Below are 18,385 nucleotides of genomic sequence, written 5' to 3' on the forward strand. Positions count from 1 at the left end.
CTGCTTCTCCTTGTATCTAGCACTTCTAAAAAATTGATCCAACAGTTTGATGTCATGGTAACCAGTAGGATTCCCACATGTTCATGTTTTTATTCTAACATCAAAGTTTTAAGGACAGTAATGAAAAAAAGGTAAGAACTCAGTTTCCAAAAGGAATTATATATTCTTTTAAATAGAAGTTTAAAGTATTTTTTATTTAGTACAAAAAAAGATGGTGTTGATTCCTCAAAGAGGAATTCTAAGAGCAGAAAAGCACAGACCACTGAGAATACAAAGGATGCAAGGGCTCTACCAGAAAATTTGGGGAAAACATTAAAATCCAAAACTCTTGAAGAAATGATAGCAGCCGAAGGGTCAGTAGAAAAATTAATTGGCTCCGAAGGACCTTCTACATCGGTCATGGAATTCAATGACTTAACACCTCAGGATCTACAAGATTCACTTATTCGTGCAAGAGAAAATCCTGTAGAGCCATTCAAATTTCTCTGTGGAATTCTGGATGATGTTGTTAGCGACCAACACATCTCTGTAGAAAGTACAAAGGCAACAGATATCGATGTAAGTCTATTAACTAAAATCATACATCAAGGTATTTTTAAAAGCAATCAAGCACTGATTAAATTCAATTACCTAGTCTGTCAGATGCTTTAAGTTGTACAAACATTTTGTATGTGAAGATTATTGAAAACCACTTAGTGAAATTAATTGAAACTGACTGTCAATAAGTAAAGTGTTAATGAAGTATTAATTTTATTTTAGTTGCAATTGGCAGCTTTAACAAGAAGAATAGAGCTGAATAGAAATTTGCTGGATATGACAAACCAACGCGTAAAAGAAATCAATTACTTAACCGAGAAAAATAAAGTCCTCGCCTCAAGAGATCTGGCTTATGGTAATATTTTTTTGTTACTTCCATTCACCTTGATCTAGTAATATATAATTAATCTAATAATCAACCCTCTCAGACGAAGAATGCTTCTTGAAACTCAAAGAAGCAGGTGATCCGGGCACCACAGAATCTGTACCGGAAACTGTTCATCCCGGCATTGGTAAGATGTGGTCCACATTATCTCCTTAAAGCAATAGTAAAGAAATAAATATCTTTGCATATAATAATCTTATCCCAGACGAATTACGTCGCACTATGGATCAAACGCGAGAGATGCTGCGTCATGTAAAAAAGATTTCAAACAGGGAGATGAAGATTGAGGATCTACCACAGGATCTGGTAAATCACATGTCTCCCAGCAAGAAAACCTCTAAGGAATTCAAATTGGAGAATACAAAATTTAAAGACAAAATCCAAAATCAATCGGTACAGTTTACTTTTATTAATAGACACAGCATAAATTTCTCATGAACATATACATACGATAATACATAAGGTACACTGATAAAGTACCACGAATTGCTATTCTGATGTAACAGTCAAGCTAAACGAATTAGAATCGGTCTGCAATCGGCTAAACGTGAATTTTTATCTTTTATATTTTTTTCTATAGTTTCTCTGAATTATCTTTAGACCGTAAGGAGAAATTTTTCGAGTTCTTGATATCATTTTTATTCCCCTCCAAGACCAATGACGTATACGTATATTTCTCATTTTAACACTTTCTTTTTCCAATACTTTTTTTTTTCTTTGAAATACCTGGCGACCCTCGGAGCCGGATAATTTCTTTTAATCCCTTTCTCATCCCTCTTTCACTACGAGGACTTTCTCCTCGACAATTATAATGATAACGTCGCCTATAATCAGTAACTATATAATAATATAATCGAGTATATATTAATGATTTCTTTTTAATATAGCCTTCTTATATTTTTTTTGTATTTTTTTAACTATCTGTTATGTAATATCTGTCACTTTTCTCTGATCTTACAAATTTGTGGAGAATATGCATTTCCACAGAATTTCTACTCATCTTTTTTTTTTCTTTGTTTATATATCTTTCTTACTTTCTTTATCCTTCTTGTATACTTTCTCTCGTGTCGCCTCTCGCTTCCTCTCTCTCTATCTTTCTCTCTAGTTATTCAACTACACACAGGCATTATGTCGGACCCATACACCAGCTGATTATGATATTTAAGATACGACAATACGACACGGTTAATTTTATCGAACGCAACTTCTCGTGGGACACGCCTCCATTATGTATTTACTTAATCGATTAACTATTTTAACTGTATCTTCCATTAGCTTGTTATATTTTCTCGTTATGCATCGTCGACAATGGCGACAATTAATCGAACAAAAACGAATGCGTCTTGCAAAATATCACTGGAGCAATAATGCGTTGACAAAATTGAGTCATGCATGTTTTAATTTAATCATTGCCATTCTCCGTCCCCCCGACTGCCTTTTGATCTTTCTAAAACGACTTCTTATACTAATTATGAATGCCAATAAAATTGTCTTTATTTGTTTTTAGATTCCCAACGAAACGGAAAACAAGGGCATTGTTCGTGAATCTTCGGCTTCTTTCGTGGGGGAAGTATCGGAAAGTTTAGAGTGATTTTTTTCTTCGACTCCTCTAGCACTAAACCTACCGACATATCATATATACCTATTTCTACCGATGGCTGTCAAATGACCGCTTTTGAAATAAACATTATAGTCTTTTCCAGTTGATTGTAATTAATATAGAATTTAGCATAGTCGTGCAGTAAGTTCAAGAAAAATAAAAACCTGGAATTTAACAATTTTGATTAAAGTCTCAAAAGCGGTCATTTGACCGCTCTGGTAGGTTTAGTGCTAGACTTCTTACGATTGTCGCGAAAAAAGCGAAAGTGAGGAGACGAACATTGTAACGTAAGAAAGTAACAGAAATTTGTACGCAATAAAAGAAGGAATGATAAGCTGGTCGATCGCCCCTCAAAAAGTCGATATCTCTATCGATCGTATTGGCGATCGAACCGCCATCTCGACGTGTACGGGAAGAGTTGCGCGCGCACGAGATAAACTCTCTTCTCGGTTTTTTTTTTCGCTTATTGTCTGTTCACAATAGCAGCCCTCAACGAGTCACCGAGCTTTGTCGATTTTAAAAATCGGTCCCTTTCGGCGCGTTAACGGAAATCGAAGTTCGTGGGGACAAGCGACAAGACCTTAGGCGACAACTTTAGGGCGAAAGGGAGGTTAATATTCATTACGTACAGTTCCGTTTCCTAATTCATTTCCTTAAGACGCAGAGGTATTTTTAGATTGAAAAATACGGAAAAATCAATTACAACCTCAAATATACGTGTGCATATATATATAATAAATTATTCGGTGTGAAAACGCTCCTCAAGTTTATTTTGGCTCAGTATAATTCATGCTCTTAATTTTTTTTGCATTACTTTTAGAGCGTCCCAACACCGAGTAACCAATGGTAAAATTGATGTACAAAGCTATGTAACAAAAAAAAGAGTACAGAAGGGGCAGAGGAGGATGAAGAATTTTGAAGAATTCACGTTCTTCGTTGTATTCCGTTATAAATGATATGTCACTAAATCGCGCGTTACTCCTCTGCATTCATTCTTTGTACATAACCATTGGCATCATCTTTTTTCTATTTTTTTTTTCATTTTCACATCGTTCACGCATTTTCTTTTTATTGATTGCATACGCAATTCGAGATGCTCTTATCTATACTAGTATGATCACTACTTATCCTCCCCTTTTACTGTATTCTGCATTTCTTTCCTTTCATTTTTATATTCCATACAGAGACTCGGGATACTTTTAAATATACAAAAAATTATGCCAATTCTGCTCTCAAAAAACTGTCACTTATAAGTTTAACAAGTGAACGTAGTACTGTGTTTACATAGAATCAAGATAAACGTCATTCAATGATCTTGCCATGAATTTCAATTGGTCGCCTAGCAAGTAAAGAATTTTGAATTAGTGAAAAATGAAGATTTTGAAGAAATCATTAATTCCTGAGCTCAAAGAACATTCCTCAAGGTATCTCAGCAGCAGCGTCATTATCGTCACGCACATTATCATCACTCTCAAAACAAGATCATCCTCATCAACGGCAATCATCCTCATTCAAGCACTCCCACCTTGCAACTACTTATTTACATTCTGTACTATTTCCAAAGCGCACGTGTATTACAAACTAATGGTTAATGACTCAAAAGTCACTTTCCAAATAGAAAAAAAATACCAGCTCCGAAATTCGCCAGTGGACGAGAGAAGGCCGGTCGAGCTTCCGAGAGGCATCTTCGTTATTACAATTACTATTAATATATTTTTTGATTATATAAAATTTTTTCATAATCATTTTTTTCTCTCACACTGTTTCCACTCTTCATGCTGCCTCCTCGTGAACGACAAAAAAAATTGACTCGCGTTTCGTACCGGGAGTAGGCCAACAATGCAGTACCAAAGCAATACAAAGTAGCCTCATTTAGTTCGATGTGAATTCGCAGCAAAAATCTGTCAGTACCATCTAATTTCAATTTTTCGAAATATCTATTCTACTGTCTTAACAAATTTTTTTGGCGAACAAATATTTTTTTCTCTTAGCGTGCCAGGCCTCCAAGATTAACTCTACTCTGCTATTCTAATGCCCAAAATATTACAGTGATTATACATCTATATAATTATACACATTCCTTTTACGTTATACATAGAACAAATTCAAACATCTAATACGTGTAACGTTTATCACGGTGCAATGGCATATATTAATCTAATTGTTTAACATGCATTATCGGGTACACTCTGTAGCTTAGGATCTTGTAGGACATTAAACTCTAATAATACAGCTTGTACGTTTATAATAGCATATAATCCATTTGGTGATTTATCCTCGAGTCAATCGTACTATTTTATTCGCGTAGAATCGAAAGTCATCGTTTTAAATTATTCAATTAGATCTATTTAATATGCTTAATGCCAGCGTAATGAAGAATAATAAATACCAACGACGATCAAATTTCAAACGATCAATATATATTCCCTTCTAACGACTACGATAGTCACCATGTTATAATGGCGTGTACACAACAATCGGTTAATTATTACGGTACAATCTCATTTTTTTCTCTTGGTTTTTGCTTCTTTTTTTTTGTTTTTCTTTATCAATATTGCTTCTACGAACGCGCTAAATTTTTTTTCCAGAGGCCTGGGACACTTTTCTCTTTTGCCTTTAGGTACGTTATAAGATTTTTTTTCCATAAAGTAACATTAGAAAGGGTTGCTACACGTGTAGTTTTTCACTGCGAATTCTCTCTTTAAGTGTTCTTGGTCGTTCACGAACTCGACCCGGCCGCCAATTTCGTTAGTATTGCTAAACTCCGGGTAAACGGCCGACCTTCTTCTTCGCGGGCGACTTGACAAACTAACGCCATTAATCTAATTCGTTGCTTCGAATACGTGGGAGAATTCTTCATAAAGGCCCATTCCAATTTACGGTTTCCCTGCAGCCATTCAGGGAATCCAGAATGGGCGATTCTCCAATTAATCTCATAAATTTTGAATCTTCAACGAAGAATAAGCGTCGTCCTTCCGTCGCGAGAAAGCAAGCTTTTACAATTGGCTTTTTGTCTATTATTCTTCTCTCGTATCGTCCTCTTCAGAATATTCTCATTCCTTCAGTCATTTATCTTACTCAAAATCTTGCTCCTTTAATCGATCTTGATTTTTAACATATTTCTTTGCCTTCTCCTGTACGGACGTTTCATAAGATTTTCCTCAAATTAAACGCAGCCACGTTTCTTTTCTGAACATCAGGCTTGAACTTTATGCGATACAACATACATTAATTATCTGTACCTAACGTGTCCTCATAAATGAAGCCATTGTCAATTATCTCATTTACTTTAACATACATTGTATAACGGTCTATGGTATTAGTATACGTCCGTCTTATAATTATAGACCTATTTATATATTTATACATACATAATTCTATGAATAATTTATTCTTCGTCTTTCCTTATTCTCTCTTTAACGGTAGCTCCCTCTACTTTCTAGATTATTTTCGTAATTTATACGTCAAGCAAGTATAGTGTCTCGTATATTCTCTTTACGATAATTATTATTTATCAACTACTTCGCGTTCGTCCCTCAACGATCAAATGAAAGATAAAGAAGCTTGGAGAATTTCATTTGGAAAAATATGAGAATTTAACACAGTGAGAAATGAAATATTTGTTATACTGAATGACGTTTGTCAGTAGATCATACGTACGGGTGTGTATATTAATATATATATATAATTATCCTAAAAATAGATACGTATATGTTAGGAGTGTCATACTAACCTATCATCTATCGACCGAGTATCCGAAAATTCGAAATACTGATAAAATGAGTAAATAATCTTATGAAAATGAATAAGCATCATTGTTACCAAAAGGATATAGAATTTTGTTTGTCATTGTCAGAGGTTAATTAGAAAGTTGAAAATTATTGATTTTATAAAGAAAACTTGATACTTAGATAATTCTGTATTACTGATATGACTTTTCAGAAAACTCGGTATTTTACTAGACACGTACCACATACGAGTTCAGGTATGGACGATCGAGTCTTGGAACTCCTGTAAGAGACTTACTGATTTCAGTCTCTGTTTTCGTGTTTATTTTTATACTGTTTAATATCTTTTTTTCTCCGATACGATTATCATAGCTTCGATCGTCTTGCCGATCGTTGCAACGGTACTTTGATTCGCAGAAAGCGTATAGAATCCTTGGCGACTAAAGTCAAATCTACATTCTTAACAGAGGGTCGAGAAAGGGAAAGAAAATAGCCGCGACAGTGAAAGTATGAAAGCTCAAATTTTAACATAGACGCAATATTCCTGATGGTCTGATATTTGCGTTTGACGAAAAAGAAAAAAAAATTCTTATTAGCGATATTATTATTAACAAATTTTTCTTTCTGGCTCCTTAACGGTTTACTGCTCCTCCTCCTCGTTTTGATACGTGACATAACGAACCGACGATTTTTCACCGATAATTAGCGACTGAAAAAGGACGTATTAATCAGTGTTTGAAGATTCAAAGAAATTAATATGTCTTATGATTTTATTTCTTACCTTTTTCTCTTCTTTCGTAGGTGGCGCCCGTAAGATGTACATGAGCGGTGCGTAGAGGAAATTCAAAAGGGCTATCCCGAAGAGCATCCACTCGAAACCGATACTGTTCACTAAGGTCCCGCTGACGGCTGGTCCTGTCAATTAAATGAAAAATAATTTAATTTGACCTTAATATGGCGAGCGAATAATTCAGGATATTTTAACATGAACATGAGCATCGGTGGTTCAGTGGTAGAATGCTCGCCTGCCACGCGGGCGGCCCGGGTTCGATTCCCGGCCGATGCAAATTAACTTTTTTTTTTTAAATTTAAGTAAAGTAATACCTCAATACCATACTGTGTACTTTAGTTCTTTTCGAGATTTATTTATCCAATTAGTACTTGGTTTACGTTTCCACAATTATTTTCTCTTACGTAACTCACTTCGCAGCTACTCATTACCTACGTGGAGTAGGTAATGCAGACATCGATATGTGTCTTGGTGTCCATGTGATTGAAGGATTCGGTAACATCGAAACGAGGAGAAGAACCGCAGCCATACTCCATAAAATCGGAATTCTAACTTGGAAGCTAATGAAAGATCGGCAACAAACGCGAGAGAAAGCCCAACAAGTCATTATAGACAGGCCAAAGTGCTGGGAGTGTGTATGGGACAAATCCAAGACGGAATAAATCCAAAAGTGGAAGTAGGAGGACAACAGACTTTTGGTAGGAGAGGATGACCACTTGGAAACAGGAGGAAACAGACGATCACGGCTATCGGAGGCAGTGAGACGTGTTAGTGCCTCGGAGCCGCGAAACTTGTGTTTATACACCTTTTAAAAATTAATAACGATCTCCAAGAGCGGACAGAAACACGAAAGAAAGCCAGAAAAAGAACATTAAGACTAGACAAAGTGCTTGGAGTGTGTATGGATAAACGAAATAAGTGCATAAGTGGATTGGAAGATAAGGGACTTTCGAAGGGAAGATAAAGGAAAAATGGCCGCATGGAAGCAGGAGGAAACCGATGCAATAAAGAGGTATGTATTTCGAAGGGCACAATGGGCCAGTAACAACGAAAAACCATGACGCTCTCAAAGTAATTTTTTCAGGAAGATCGATCGCAGCAATTAAAAAGAAAATACTGCAAATTCGAGAACACCCGAGGGAACGACGGTCCCTCGCCACGTGGTTGTCTGACGAGTTCAGACGATTGCAAGAAGAATGTGCACGAGCAGCAGGAAAAGCTGACGAAGAAAAACTACAAGCAATCGTCTACAAGTTCTCAGGAAGATCGACAGAAAGCATGGCCGCACAATTACGAAATAAAACCCCGGAGATTTATTATGGCAGACGATCCACGTGAGGTGAGAGTGAAGAGAAGGAAGATCAAGAAAGCATGTGGAAAAGAAGGACGCAATAACAACAACGACGACGAGGGAGTCGCAGAGAGGACAGCCTATTGGGGAACAAGTGAGACAATGTGCGCGCGTCGATAGGAATAAAAAGCCAGCGTATTAGCTGACAATAATAGGCGAGAAATCTCGACACAGATGGGGACACAGCACAGGGACTCGACTGGTACGATATCTAGGCTAACTGACAGTGGAGACACGAACCAACAATACCTGCATTACCATATGCAGGACCTGTCAACGCTCAGCTGGTAAACGCAACAGAACCAATAACAACATGGCATCACAATACAACGCCGTAAAAAGAAACAACGCGAACACATGGCGAGACATCGGATGAAGATTGAACAAGAAATTGTTCGACTAGCTGTTCGTAAGGATCATCTTCGTGGACACTGCAGCACTGCAACAAGTGCTGTTGATAAGTTGCTTTCCCTTCCAAGTTAGAACTTCGATTTTCTGGAGTATGGCTGCGGTGCTTCTCCTCTACTTGGCGTCAAACGTTTCACCGAATTCTCAAATTACTGGTGCACCAAGCTCCACCGGGCATCTGCATAAATGTCTAAGGTCTGCGATGAAGTTGGTGTCCCTCGTAATCACGTCGACGTTCTCCTTGTTAACCTGTGATACACAGTTGATCTCGTACCTTATGCGTTTGATCTTTTACTTGGAACCTTATATGTTACTCAGGTGTGAAACAGCGATTTCTATGATGAGGACTTTATCTGAGTTGGTGAGAATAATCATATCCGATTTGTTGTGGGTCATTTTGTTGTCAGTCTTTATGGGCACTCTTGTCCTGATTGTTACTGACCTGCCGCCCCAGCTGTAGTCCTCTATCATGGTTGCTTTAGTGAATATGAGTTTTGTTTGTGAGAATCGTTGTGGACACTGCAGCGCTATAACACGCGTTGTTGAGGAGTTGTTTTCCTTTCCAAATTGGAACCCCGATTTTACTAAGCATGGCCACAGTTCGTCTTCTCTCCTCGGTGTCGATCGTTTCGCCGAACGCTCCAATTGTCCAGATGTCCGGTTTGTTGTGTTTCACTTGGTGGTCAGTCCTTATGGGCGTGCCAGCCCTGATTTTGACTAAACTGCTTCCCCAGTTGTAGTCTTTGACCATCGTTGCCTTGGCGAATTGGCACTTTTTCCTCAGATCCGGTGGTGCCGTATATTCCACAATCGCTCTTAATATTTTTGCGACAATAATGTCGTGTCTCGTATTATATTCGAGCGTCGGGCACGACACCGCCACGTGGTAGGCCGTTTCTTGTTTACCGCATCCTCTGGAACATTGCTTCCTCTCGGTAGGGATAGCACCAAGGCCCTGTAGCTGCTCTTCTGCCGCAGCGTGCAACATGGAGAGTCGCCAATCCTCCATATAGTGGGATGTGAAGGCTGGGAAGGCTATTTGTGTTCTCTCATGAGCCACGAGACGCCCGTAGCTCATGTGTCTTCCCCACTCGGTCAACCATCTCTCCTGCTGCATTTTCCCGGTTTCCTTGGCCAAGGTCCTTGCGTACTCTCCCGCCTCGCGTATCGGTTCCCACTTCTGCTTGTCTACTCCGTATTCCTCCAGGATCGCTTCGGCGTCTGTTTTCGGATTCTTCCATCCTTTCCGTTCCAACGCCGCGTACCTCCTTCTGGTTGTTTCGAGGTCAGGGTGCTTTTCCAGGTATGCTCCTTTCCTGACGTACTGTAACTCTACTTCGTCTGCTACAGCCTTCAGTTCTAAGCCCCCAGTCCTTTTGTCTAGGTAAACGCTCGCGTTTGACGTGGAATACGTTTTGATGTTATGCTCGGTCAATAATTTTCTGATTTCCTTGTCCAGGTTCCTGCACCTTTTGAGGTTGGATGTTCTCTTCATGGCAGAAAACATATTGCCGAGCACATACGTGGCCGCCGTCACCACTGAAGTGTTGATGAGATGAATTTTCTGCGCAGGTGTTAATTTCGAGCCTAGGATCTCCCGAGTCCCTCGCACAGTTTTCTGAGCCACCGTTTGTACGTTTACTTCCGTGTCCAGCTCTAATTGGACTATTCCTAGGTACTTGTAGCCCTCGCGTATCCCAGGTAGGAAGGACGCTCCTTCTCCCTCGGCCTGTAGTTTGCCGGATCTTCAGGGTCGCCTGCCTTGTGTAACAATATGACCTTCCCTCGAACATCTTTTTCCCCGCATATTCGCTCGCCTTTCAATACCTCGCATATGTGCTGTGTGAGGTACCTCCGGGCACTCTGGAATATTTTGTAGACGCCGGCAGGTATCGCGTCCTCGCCTGGTACTTTCCAGGGCGCAGATCTTCTCAGGGAAGCGGTCACCATCTTTTCCAGCTCCCCTGTATCAAGATGCTGAGGGTCGGTCGACTCTTTGAATCTATGGAGTCTCGCTATCCATGCATTGTACCTAGGCGTGGGCTTCCTGTTGGTCTCCTCTGCGCAGCCGTAGAGGTTCCTGTAGAAGCTTTCCACTACCGGCACTGTTGGTTCTACTCTGTTCGTCCTCGTGCGTATGGTCCTCAGTGATGGTTGTTCCGCGAATTTCTTTCTCATTCGCAGTGCCAGCTCGGTGTTTTTTGATGTTCTTGAGACCTTTGTAACGTTTGGATTCTGTCCGTCGTTGTTGCTATGTACTGTGTCGGAGTCATCTTCAGTTTTCGCAGTTCCCTGGACTTCTTCTTCAGAGGGTACCTTAGGTGCCTTCCTTTGCAAGCTCGTAGCTCCTTTGTCAACGATATTTGTCTCTTGAGTTTGTCAATGACTTGCCCAATTGCGACGTGTTTTGGCTTACCTGCATTTCGAATACTGCGTGTCTCCTGTGACAGTATTGCCGCAGCAGCGTATATTGCACTCTTTGATTCTTCTCTTTTTTTGTGGCTGGGATGGTCTCCAGCGGCAATTTCATTCAGCGCCTCGTTCAATATCGCATCGATGTTCGCAACAAGTGCAGGATTTATGTTGCGGTTGATCCTCTTTATTTTCGGCCTCGCATCTGCCACATGCGACCACGTACTTTTGAATTTCTCCCTCAACTTTTCGTCCGGCGCCTCGTTGTGTGTTCGCCTTGATTGTGATGTCGGCGCTGTGTTACGGTGCCTTGTTTTCGCGCTTACCGGTTCAGACGACGTACCAGGCAAGTCCCTATGCTGTGTCCCCATCTGTGCCGGGATTTCTCGGCCTGTATCTTCCGGTGGTACGCAGGTCTTTTGGACGTTACTCGTGCGCGCCCGGTGTCTTACAGATGCTCTCTTACCTTCAGTTGGTTCGGGTGGTATACCTGCCGAGTCCCTATGCTGTGTCCCCATCTGTGCCGGGATTTCTCGGCTGGTATCCTCCGGTGGTACGTTGAGTTCTTGGGTGTTATCTGTGTGCGCCTGTTGTCTCAGATGTTAAGCGTTATCAGTGCGCGCACGCTGTTTCATTTGCTCGCGCACAACAATACGCTGCGCTCTCTGGTCTTCTGGATGTCACCATCGCCACGTCCTTTGTTATCCGCGCTTTCTTGACCTTTCTCTTTCTTCTTATTGTCATCCACTGAACTGTTACTGTGCCATAGTAGATCTCCAGGGATTTATTCCGCAGTTGTGCGGACAGGCTTTTCATGGATCTTCTCAGGAATTGAGGGCCGATCGCTTACAGTTTTTGCTCCTTGGTTTGTCCCACTGCCTATGAGTATTCCACCTGCAACTGCCTGAGTTCGTCTGCCGATCAGGTGGTTCCGCGGGGGAGCTGTAGGCCTCGGGTGATTATCCCGGATTTGCAGAACTTTCTTTTTTATTTCCGGAACCCATGGCAAAACAGCGCTAAGAGCCTCATGGTCTTTCGTTGTCACAGATCGTTCGTGCCCAGCGAAATACCTTGTTATTTTGTCTACTTCCTCTCGTTTCCAAGTGGCCATCATCTCCTACCAAAAGTCCGTTGTCCGCTTATTCCACTTTTGGATTTATTGCGTCTTCTATCACATACTCCAAGCACTTTTGCCCTGTCTATAATGACTTCTTGGGCTTTCGTCCACGCCGGTTACCGATATTTGACCTGTTTCTGCCCTCACAAAAAACTACGTAAACGCGCGTTTCATAGCTCTGAGAACAAATACTTCTCACCGCCTTCGATAGCCGTGATCGTCTAGTGGTTAGGACCCTACGTTGTGGCCGTAGTAACCCAGGTTCGAATCCTGGTCACGGCAATGTGTAAACATTGTCACGGTGAAGGAATAACTTTTTTTTTTAAATTATTATCACCGTTACTTGTTTTGTTTTCACGTAGCCAATACTGAATACATTTAGTAAGGTTTCTTTACACTCTCATTAGTATGCGTTAGATAATATATTCGAGTAACAGTAAGTTCAAGGATGATCATTATAGAACATAAGTCACGCCATCTATCAGAAACTCTGATAAATTCTTTGAGTCTTAAGAAATTTAGATAATGTTATCATCGCAGTCATGGAATTCATTATAACCTTGTAATTCAGCAGAGTTATCGATAGACGACTACTAGTAATTAAGTTATCTAATCCTGGCTCAAAGCGTTTATACTTTAAAATATTTATACCAGAAAGTATAATTTTCTAGCATGAATATTATTGATGTTTCAATTATGATTTTTTAAATAAAACTATATATAGAAAGAATAGTCATATAATTTTCATAATCATACCTATGGCGTATCCCAAACAAAATGCAACATCCCCAATGGCGTAAACGCTACCATAAACAGCTGTGTGACGTATGTCAACTAAATATCCAAGTTCAGGCATCATAGAACTGTCCACCATGCCAATGGCAAAACCAAGACCAGCGTTGGGTAATATCAAATGATTTATATTTCTTGCGAATGGTATCTAAAAAAAGAGACAAAATACGATTACTAATCAATTATAAAAAAAAAATACAATCTATATTTTAGTTTCTACAAAACTCACACATATAAGACAAAGGCCAATTACGACAAGTCCAATCAAAGACGCGAGCCATCTGTAATAAAAGAATGTCAAGTATACATGTACTCTGTTGATCTACGTGATGTTACGTCACTACAACTTTATCGCAGCCACATTCAGTTATGATAACATACAAACGCCTTGGAACACTGTTAAATTAAATTGCCAATCAGGACAGTGACTCATTTATATTATTTATATTATATCATAAGGATGACATCGGTGATGATCTGAAGCGCCCTGATTATTTAAAAAGACAAAAAATAATCGCCCGAACAGGGACTCGAACCCTGGACCCTCAGATTAAAAGTCTGATGCTCTACCGACTGAGCTATCCGGGCCCTTGGTTTCACATCTCCACTGGTCCTTTTCGTTGAACAGACGTATACCGATTACAATATAGAAATAAATAAAAGTAATTTTTATGCATACCTTCCCATTCTGTGTCCCAGGGGACCAAATAAATTAGTTCCAATGAGATAGCTCAAACTAGCAGGTAAAAATGTGGCTCCCTGCTCCCATTTACTTGCGCCCATGGTATCTATCATCCATATAGGTAAACTAGGTTCGAGCATAGCGATACCCATATTAGCGAATGTTATGGCACCTGCAGTAAAAATGCATTATATATATATATGCAATAAATTTTTATGTATTAAATTTCCATTACCGGCTGCTATCACGATGTAGGGATCCGTTATAAGAGCTTTTAACGATGGCGGTTCGGCTTCTGTGTAAACTATTGATGGCTGAAGCATTAGGAGCTGCAAGACTAATTTCATTTTATTTTCGTTAATTTTAGGCTTGCTTTGTCAGACGACGAATTGATTATAATTTATTTTGTGTCACTAACGTCCATCGCCAAGTGCCAGGGCTGACAGGATCAGGAAGGGTGCGGATTTTCCAACAAATTGATACATAAAACCGCCAAAGGGTGGACCAATAAGAACTCCCAGGGCCAGACCACCAAGTGCTATGCCCATTGCGTTTCCACGTTCTTTATCGTCCGGATATCTCTCGGCTAACATTCCCATACCTATAGGAACAATATTAGTCATATTAATTTAATAATTCTGTAATCGGGGTTGATCCAAGGATCTTTGCTTTTAACGATCACAAGCATCGCTGGTTCAGTGATAGAATGCTCGCATGCCACGCGGACGGCCTGATATTGACTATGTATGCTTCTTTCTCTGACTGCAAAGAAAGAGCAGCAACCGAGTACCTATATCCACAATCTTTTATCTACTTTCATAGCACAGGTACGAACTAAGATACGAACAATATATATATCATATATCACAGGCTTCGCCATCGAGCTAACAAAAGTATTGGTTCTTACGGATGTTCTTTCCTACGAAGGCTTCTAATTTCAACTACCATTTTGGTATCTAGTGCTAACCATCAGTACTTGTCTTTAAGTCTATATGTATCATTATTATCACCGTTAGGGATTTTATTTTGGAAGCGTAAGCTAAGTAGTAATTAGATAAATCAATCTTTAAAAGAACTAAAGTACACGGTATCGTATTGAGGTATTACTTTACTTAAATAAAAAAAAAAAGAAATTTGCATCGGCCGGGAATCGAACCCGGGCCGCCCGCGTGGCAGGCGAGCATTCTACCACTGAACCACCGATGCTTCTGTTCTATGTAAAATTGATATTTTGAAATAAACTGGAATTGCAACTTTATGATATGAATGACAGAAACGTTACCTTCTACCACTGAACCACCGATGCTTACACGGTATCGTATTGAGGTATTACTTTACTTAAATAAAAAAAAAAAGAAATTTGCATCGGCCGGGAATCGAACCCGGGCCGCCCGCGTGGCAGGCGAGCATTCTACCACTGAACCACCGATGCTTCTGTTCTATGTAAAATTGATATTTTGAAATAAACTGGAATTGCAACTTTATGATATGAATGACAGAAACGTTACCTGAAACACTGGAACAAGAAGAACCAATTCCTTGAAGAGCCCTTGCCAGAAACAAAACCCCATAACTGCGTCCAAAGGCGAATATTAATGTTGAAATAAACATAATGATGAAACCCGTAAACATGGGTACACTATATCCAATTCTAAAATAAATAAAATGAACACATTATTTTTCATTATTTCATAGTGTATTATATTAAAAATTTCTAGATTTCTTGCTCGGCACGAACTTATGTGTGAGTGGACCAACAATGGGATTGGCCAAGAGTTGAACGAAAGCCTTGGAAGCGAACATCATTCCCACTGCTACAGTTTCCTGCAGGAGTTCCTTGTGCCTTGTTTCCTTTGCTGAACGAACAGATGTCGCGTTCATGGTGCTGGTCTCTAATCAAAAGAGTTTATAATTATCAGCTAAAGATTCGTGAGCATAATTAATAGTGTACGTAAACTAAATCTACTTAGGCAATGATGCTGACTCTACATAATAAATAATGAATTACTCATTTGAATATAACAAGTATTGTGAATAATGATTTTCTTAAATACCTATCGACTTCATGGTAGTTCCTGCACTTGTAAGAAATTCCAACTGAGAATTATTTGAAGCATTCAGTCCACAGGAACATTTTGGAGTCGTTGTTGCCATTGTGGTGGTTGTCGTATTCATAATTGGGGTGGTTTTTTCAACTGCCATCTCAAGGTGTTCGCTAAGGGTCGCGTTGGGATGTTTCATGTCGTAGATGAACCCCGGTATGATGGGAACTACCATCAACAAAATATAAATTTAAAAAAAAATATAATAAACAATTTCCCAGCAATACTAATTTTTTAAATTTACAGTGTCCACGTTTATCCTTAATTTTGCTCAGGACTTATGGATAATTATTTACAGTGTCCTGTGTTAATAAATTTTATAGTGATATATGCTATACTAGTATTTACTTAAATCTTCATTCGCAAATTTCACGAAAAATCCACTGTTTCCCGAATCTTATATTTTCATAGGATCAGTAGTGTGCCGCACAAGTCCCTAGCGAGGATTTTCTTCAATCCTTGCCGTAAGGATTTGTCTTTCGGCACCAGGCAAATCCACCAATAACAACCCCTAAGCTCCTATGGAAAATTTCCTTTTTGTCGAAGGACTAGTCACGCAATCGGATGTCGAATTCAGATTTTTCATCCTACACGACATTTCATCGAGTAAGGAAAAGACATTCAATTCTATAGAAAAATTTCGTGTTAGGTATGCAACATTTCTTGAGCCCAAAATCTTCATCCCTGATGGAGGTAACTCAGTGGTGAATTGTCTGCATCGCATGCTGAAAGTCCTAGGTTCAAATCCCAGCACCTTAAACCCTAATTTTATCGACGTGAAGCACGAAAAGGTCGGAACACCCTCGGTGATATCAAGTGCTCCGCATGGGCTGGTACCTGTAGGGGATGAAATCAGAAGCAGGATCGTCGAAGCAACAAGTGGTAGTATAAATTATTCACCGTGGCAAATTGTGCTTGTCAGTCAACCCTTAATGGAATAACAATCAAAATAGTACCGAAGGATCAAGAACTTTTCTTTTCATCCCTGAACGATGAATATCTTTCACTTTGTTTTGAAATAACTAATGGAAATATAAAGGAAAGCATCATACACTCCAGTGACTTTAATTAAAGTGATGGTTAATCATTAACTATTTATGGGTATATATACCTGATATCTATGGGGCTGTAAAGGGGTCTGCCGAAGGCAAGGCTCTTGGGGAATGGTATTTCGTAACAGACCGCCACTCCATAAATGCATGACCACTTATCTGGATTGGCGACATGACAGGAGAAACCCCATACGTTTTCCACTAGCCGCGTTTTCTTCGCATGCCGTTTGAAGGACTGCCTCGTGAATTAAACATCCCTTAGCTCGAGCGCGGCACCCTGGACTTAGCCACCCTCTTGAATCGACCAAGTCCATAGAAGTAGCCGGTGCTTCACGGTGACTGAGAAAGGTCAATTCAGGGGGTGAAAAGTTAAAAGCTCGGAAAAACCGAGTGACCGCCTCGTTTTCACAGGGGGTGGGTCTTTTACTTCCATGAAATAAAGAGAAATACCGTGAAAAGGTTGCCGTGAAAATTATTATGAGATTATACTTACATCTCTCTTTATATATAACTCTTAGGCTTCGAGAAACCGGTCAGGTGGGGGCTGACGTTAACATGGAAAAAAATTATATTTGCAACACCCTCGTAGCCACTCTGAGAATAATTCTGTAGAAAGGTTTTGTTGCTAATACTTCTTAGGGTGCATTTTGTATTTTCTGGAGACAGCGGCTTTCCCTCATCGATTTTTTTTCCTCCTTTCTCTCCCACGCATATTCGAACTTTCATCTTTCCCTCTCATTATGTTTCTTCCTGTCGCCTCGGGCATTTTTATGGTAATTTTATTGTGGCTTTTACCAAAAGTTTTCCTTGAAATTTAAACGGCTCCTCATCCCTAACAGCTGTTCTCCTTCCTCGCCTGCTCTCTTTCACTGTTCGTCGTGGAATCTCACAAGATTTTCAAGGGAGCTGCCATTGTACTTGAATCACGTAATACTTCGAGGAAACAAAGTTCTCCGCAAAGCTTAGTGACTCTGCCATTCCTTTTCTTATTCGTTAATGTCTACAGTCTGCTGCACTTTTTTCTTCCTTCGCTTAATAATCATACTGATTCTTTCCTGCGTTGTTCATCATTGAAATTCTACTGTAAGAAATCTTAAATACTGGATGACCAAAATCATACTATGTATTGTGACGTCATTTTTCGAATCACGGTCCCAAGGCGGCTCCGGTTACCGATACAGATAACGTTCTCGATTTCTGGTTCCCTTCGGGTCGCCACCCTGCTCAGAAGCTACGCTCTCGGGTTGATTCGTATAGTTATGGCAAGGCTCTCGTAAGATTTCGTTATGGTTTAGTTGAGGTCGAGGTGCTCGAATCTGCCGTGGGGAGATAGTCTCGACGTACCGAGTTGCCCGGCAGAGGAGAGTACCCGACGGAGACGTCTCCACGGACCGGTAGAAGCCCGGGTGAGATACCGGCGCCCCGCTGG

At 40.0% G+C, this 18,385-nt stretch overlaps 2 protein-coding genes and 5 non-coding genes across 12 annotated transcripts in view; 3 read left to right on the forward strand and 4 right to left on the reverse strand.

The window, feature by feature from the left end:
- LOC107275100 lies at nucleotides 1–8,387 on the forward strand. 5 transcript variants are annotated; one of them, XR_003058144.1, is made up of 7 exons: nucleotides 1–131; nucleotides 201–558; nucleotides 760–892; nucleotides 966–1,049; nucleotides 1,128–1,315; nucleotides 7,052–8,052; nucleotides 8,125–8,387. XR_003058144.1 is itself a non-coding variant. In XM_025079818.1 (6 exons), the coding sequence occupies exons 1-6, from the start codon at nucleotides 55–57 to the stop codon at nucleotides 7,073–7,075; spliced, it is 864 nt and encodes a 287-aa protein (XP_024935586.1). In that variant the 5' UTR covers nucleotides 1–54; the 3' UTR covers nucleotides 7,076–8,387. The 5 variants fall into 5 exon arrangements, 3 of the variants coding, with proteins under 3 accessions (XP_024935586.1, XP_024935585.1, XP_015610372.1); XR_003058146.1 differs by having other exon boundaries at nucleotides 1,128–1,228; XM_025079818.1 differs by having other exon boundaries at nucleotides 7,052–8,387.
- LOC107275098 (synaptic vesicular amine transporter) overlaps nucleotides 2,821–18,385 on the reverse strand; it is a 26,673-nt gene continuing 11,108 nt past the window's right edge. Inside the window, exons 3-12 of one of the 2 annotated variants that reach the window (XM_015754880.2) lie at nucleotides 15,857–16,072; nucleotides 15,541–15,694; nucleotides 15,311–15,453; nucleotides 14,221–14,403; nucleotides 14,038–14,139; nucleotides 13,800–13,974; nucleotides 13,350–13,401; nucleotides 13,085–13,268; nucleotides 7,032–7,165; nucleotides 2,821–6,959 (exon numbers count right to left, since the gene is read on the reverse strand). In XM_015754880.2, the coding sequence (XP_015610366.1) occupies nucleotides 6,891–6,959; nucleotides 7,032–7,165; nucleotides 13,085–13,268; nucleotides 13,350–13,401; nucleotides 13,800–13,974; nucleotides 14,038–14,139; nucleotides 14,221–14,403; nucleotides 15,311–15,453; nucleotides 15,541–15,694; nucleotides 15,857–16,072 (1,412 nt within the window). In that variant the 3' untranslated portion in view covers nucleotides 2,821–6,890. The remainder of the gene's footprint in view (nucleotides 6,960–7,031; nucleotides 7,166–13,084; nucleotides 13,269–13,349; nucleotides 13,402–13,799; nucleotides 13,975–14,037; nucleotides 14,140–14,220; nucleotides 14,404–15,310; nucleotides 15,454–15,540; nucleotides 15,695–15,856; nucleotides 16,073–18,385) is intronic. The other variant, XM_015754882.2, reaches the window with a different exon arrangement.
- Nucleotides 7,246–7,316, forward strand: Trnag-gcc. Its single transcript has one exon. It is a non-coding gene; the product is annotated as a tRNA-Gly (tRNA).
- Nucleotides 12,539–12,610, forward strand: Trnah-gug. Its single transcript has one exon. It is a non-coding gene; the product is annotated as a tRNA-His (tRNA).
- Nucleotides 13,636–13,708, reverse strand: Trnak-uuu. The gene has a single exon. It is a non-coding gene; the product is annotated as a tRNA-Lys (tRNA).
- On the reverse strand, nucleotides 14,938–15,008 carry Trnag-gcc. The gene has a single exon. It is a non-coding gene; the product is annotated as a tRNA-Gly (tRNA).
- Trnag-gcc lies at nucleotides 15,164–15,234 on the reverse strand. The gene has a single exon. It is a non-coding gene; the product is annotated as a tRNA-Gly (tRNA).

This window comes from Cephus cinctus, unplaced genomic scaffold (genome assembly GCF_000341935.2).
Source record: "Cephus cinctus unplaced genomic scaffold, Ccin1 Ccin1_scaffold0123, whole genome shotgun sequence".
Taxonomy (NCBI): domain Eukaryota; kingdom Metazoa; phylum Arthropoda; class Insecta; order Hymenoptera; family Cephidae; genus Cephus; species Cephus cinctus.

Coding starts and splice junctions, on each gene's coding strand:
- LOC107275100 (XM_025079817.1), top strand. CDS start 55: ATGGTAACCAGTAGGATTCCCACATGTTCATGTTTTTATTCTAACATC. Junction 559..759: donor CAAAGGCAACAGATATCGAT/GTAAGTCTATTA, acceptor ATTTTATTTTAG/TTGCAATTGGCAGCTTTAAC. Junction 1,316..2,429: donor ACAAAATCCAAAATCAATCG/GTACAGTTTACT, acceptor ATTTGTTTTTAG/ATTCCCAACGAAACGGAAAA.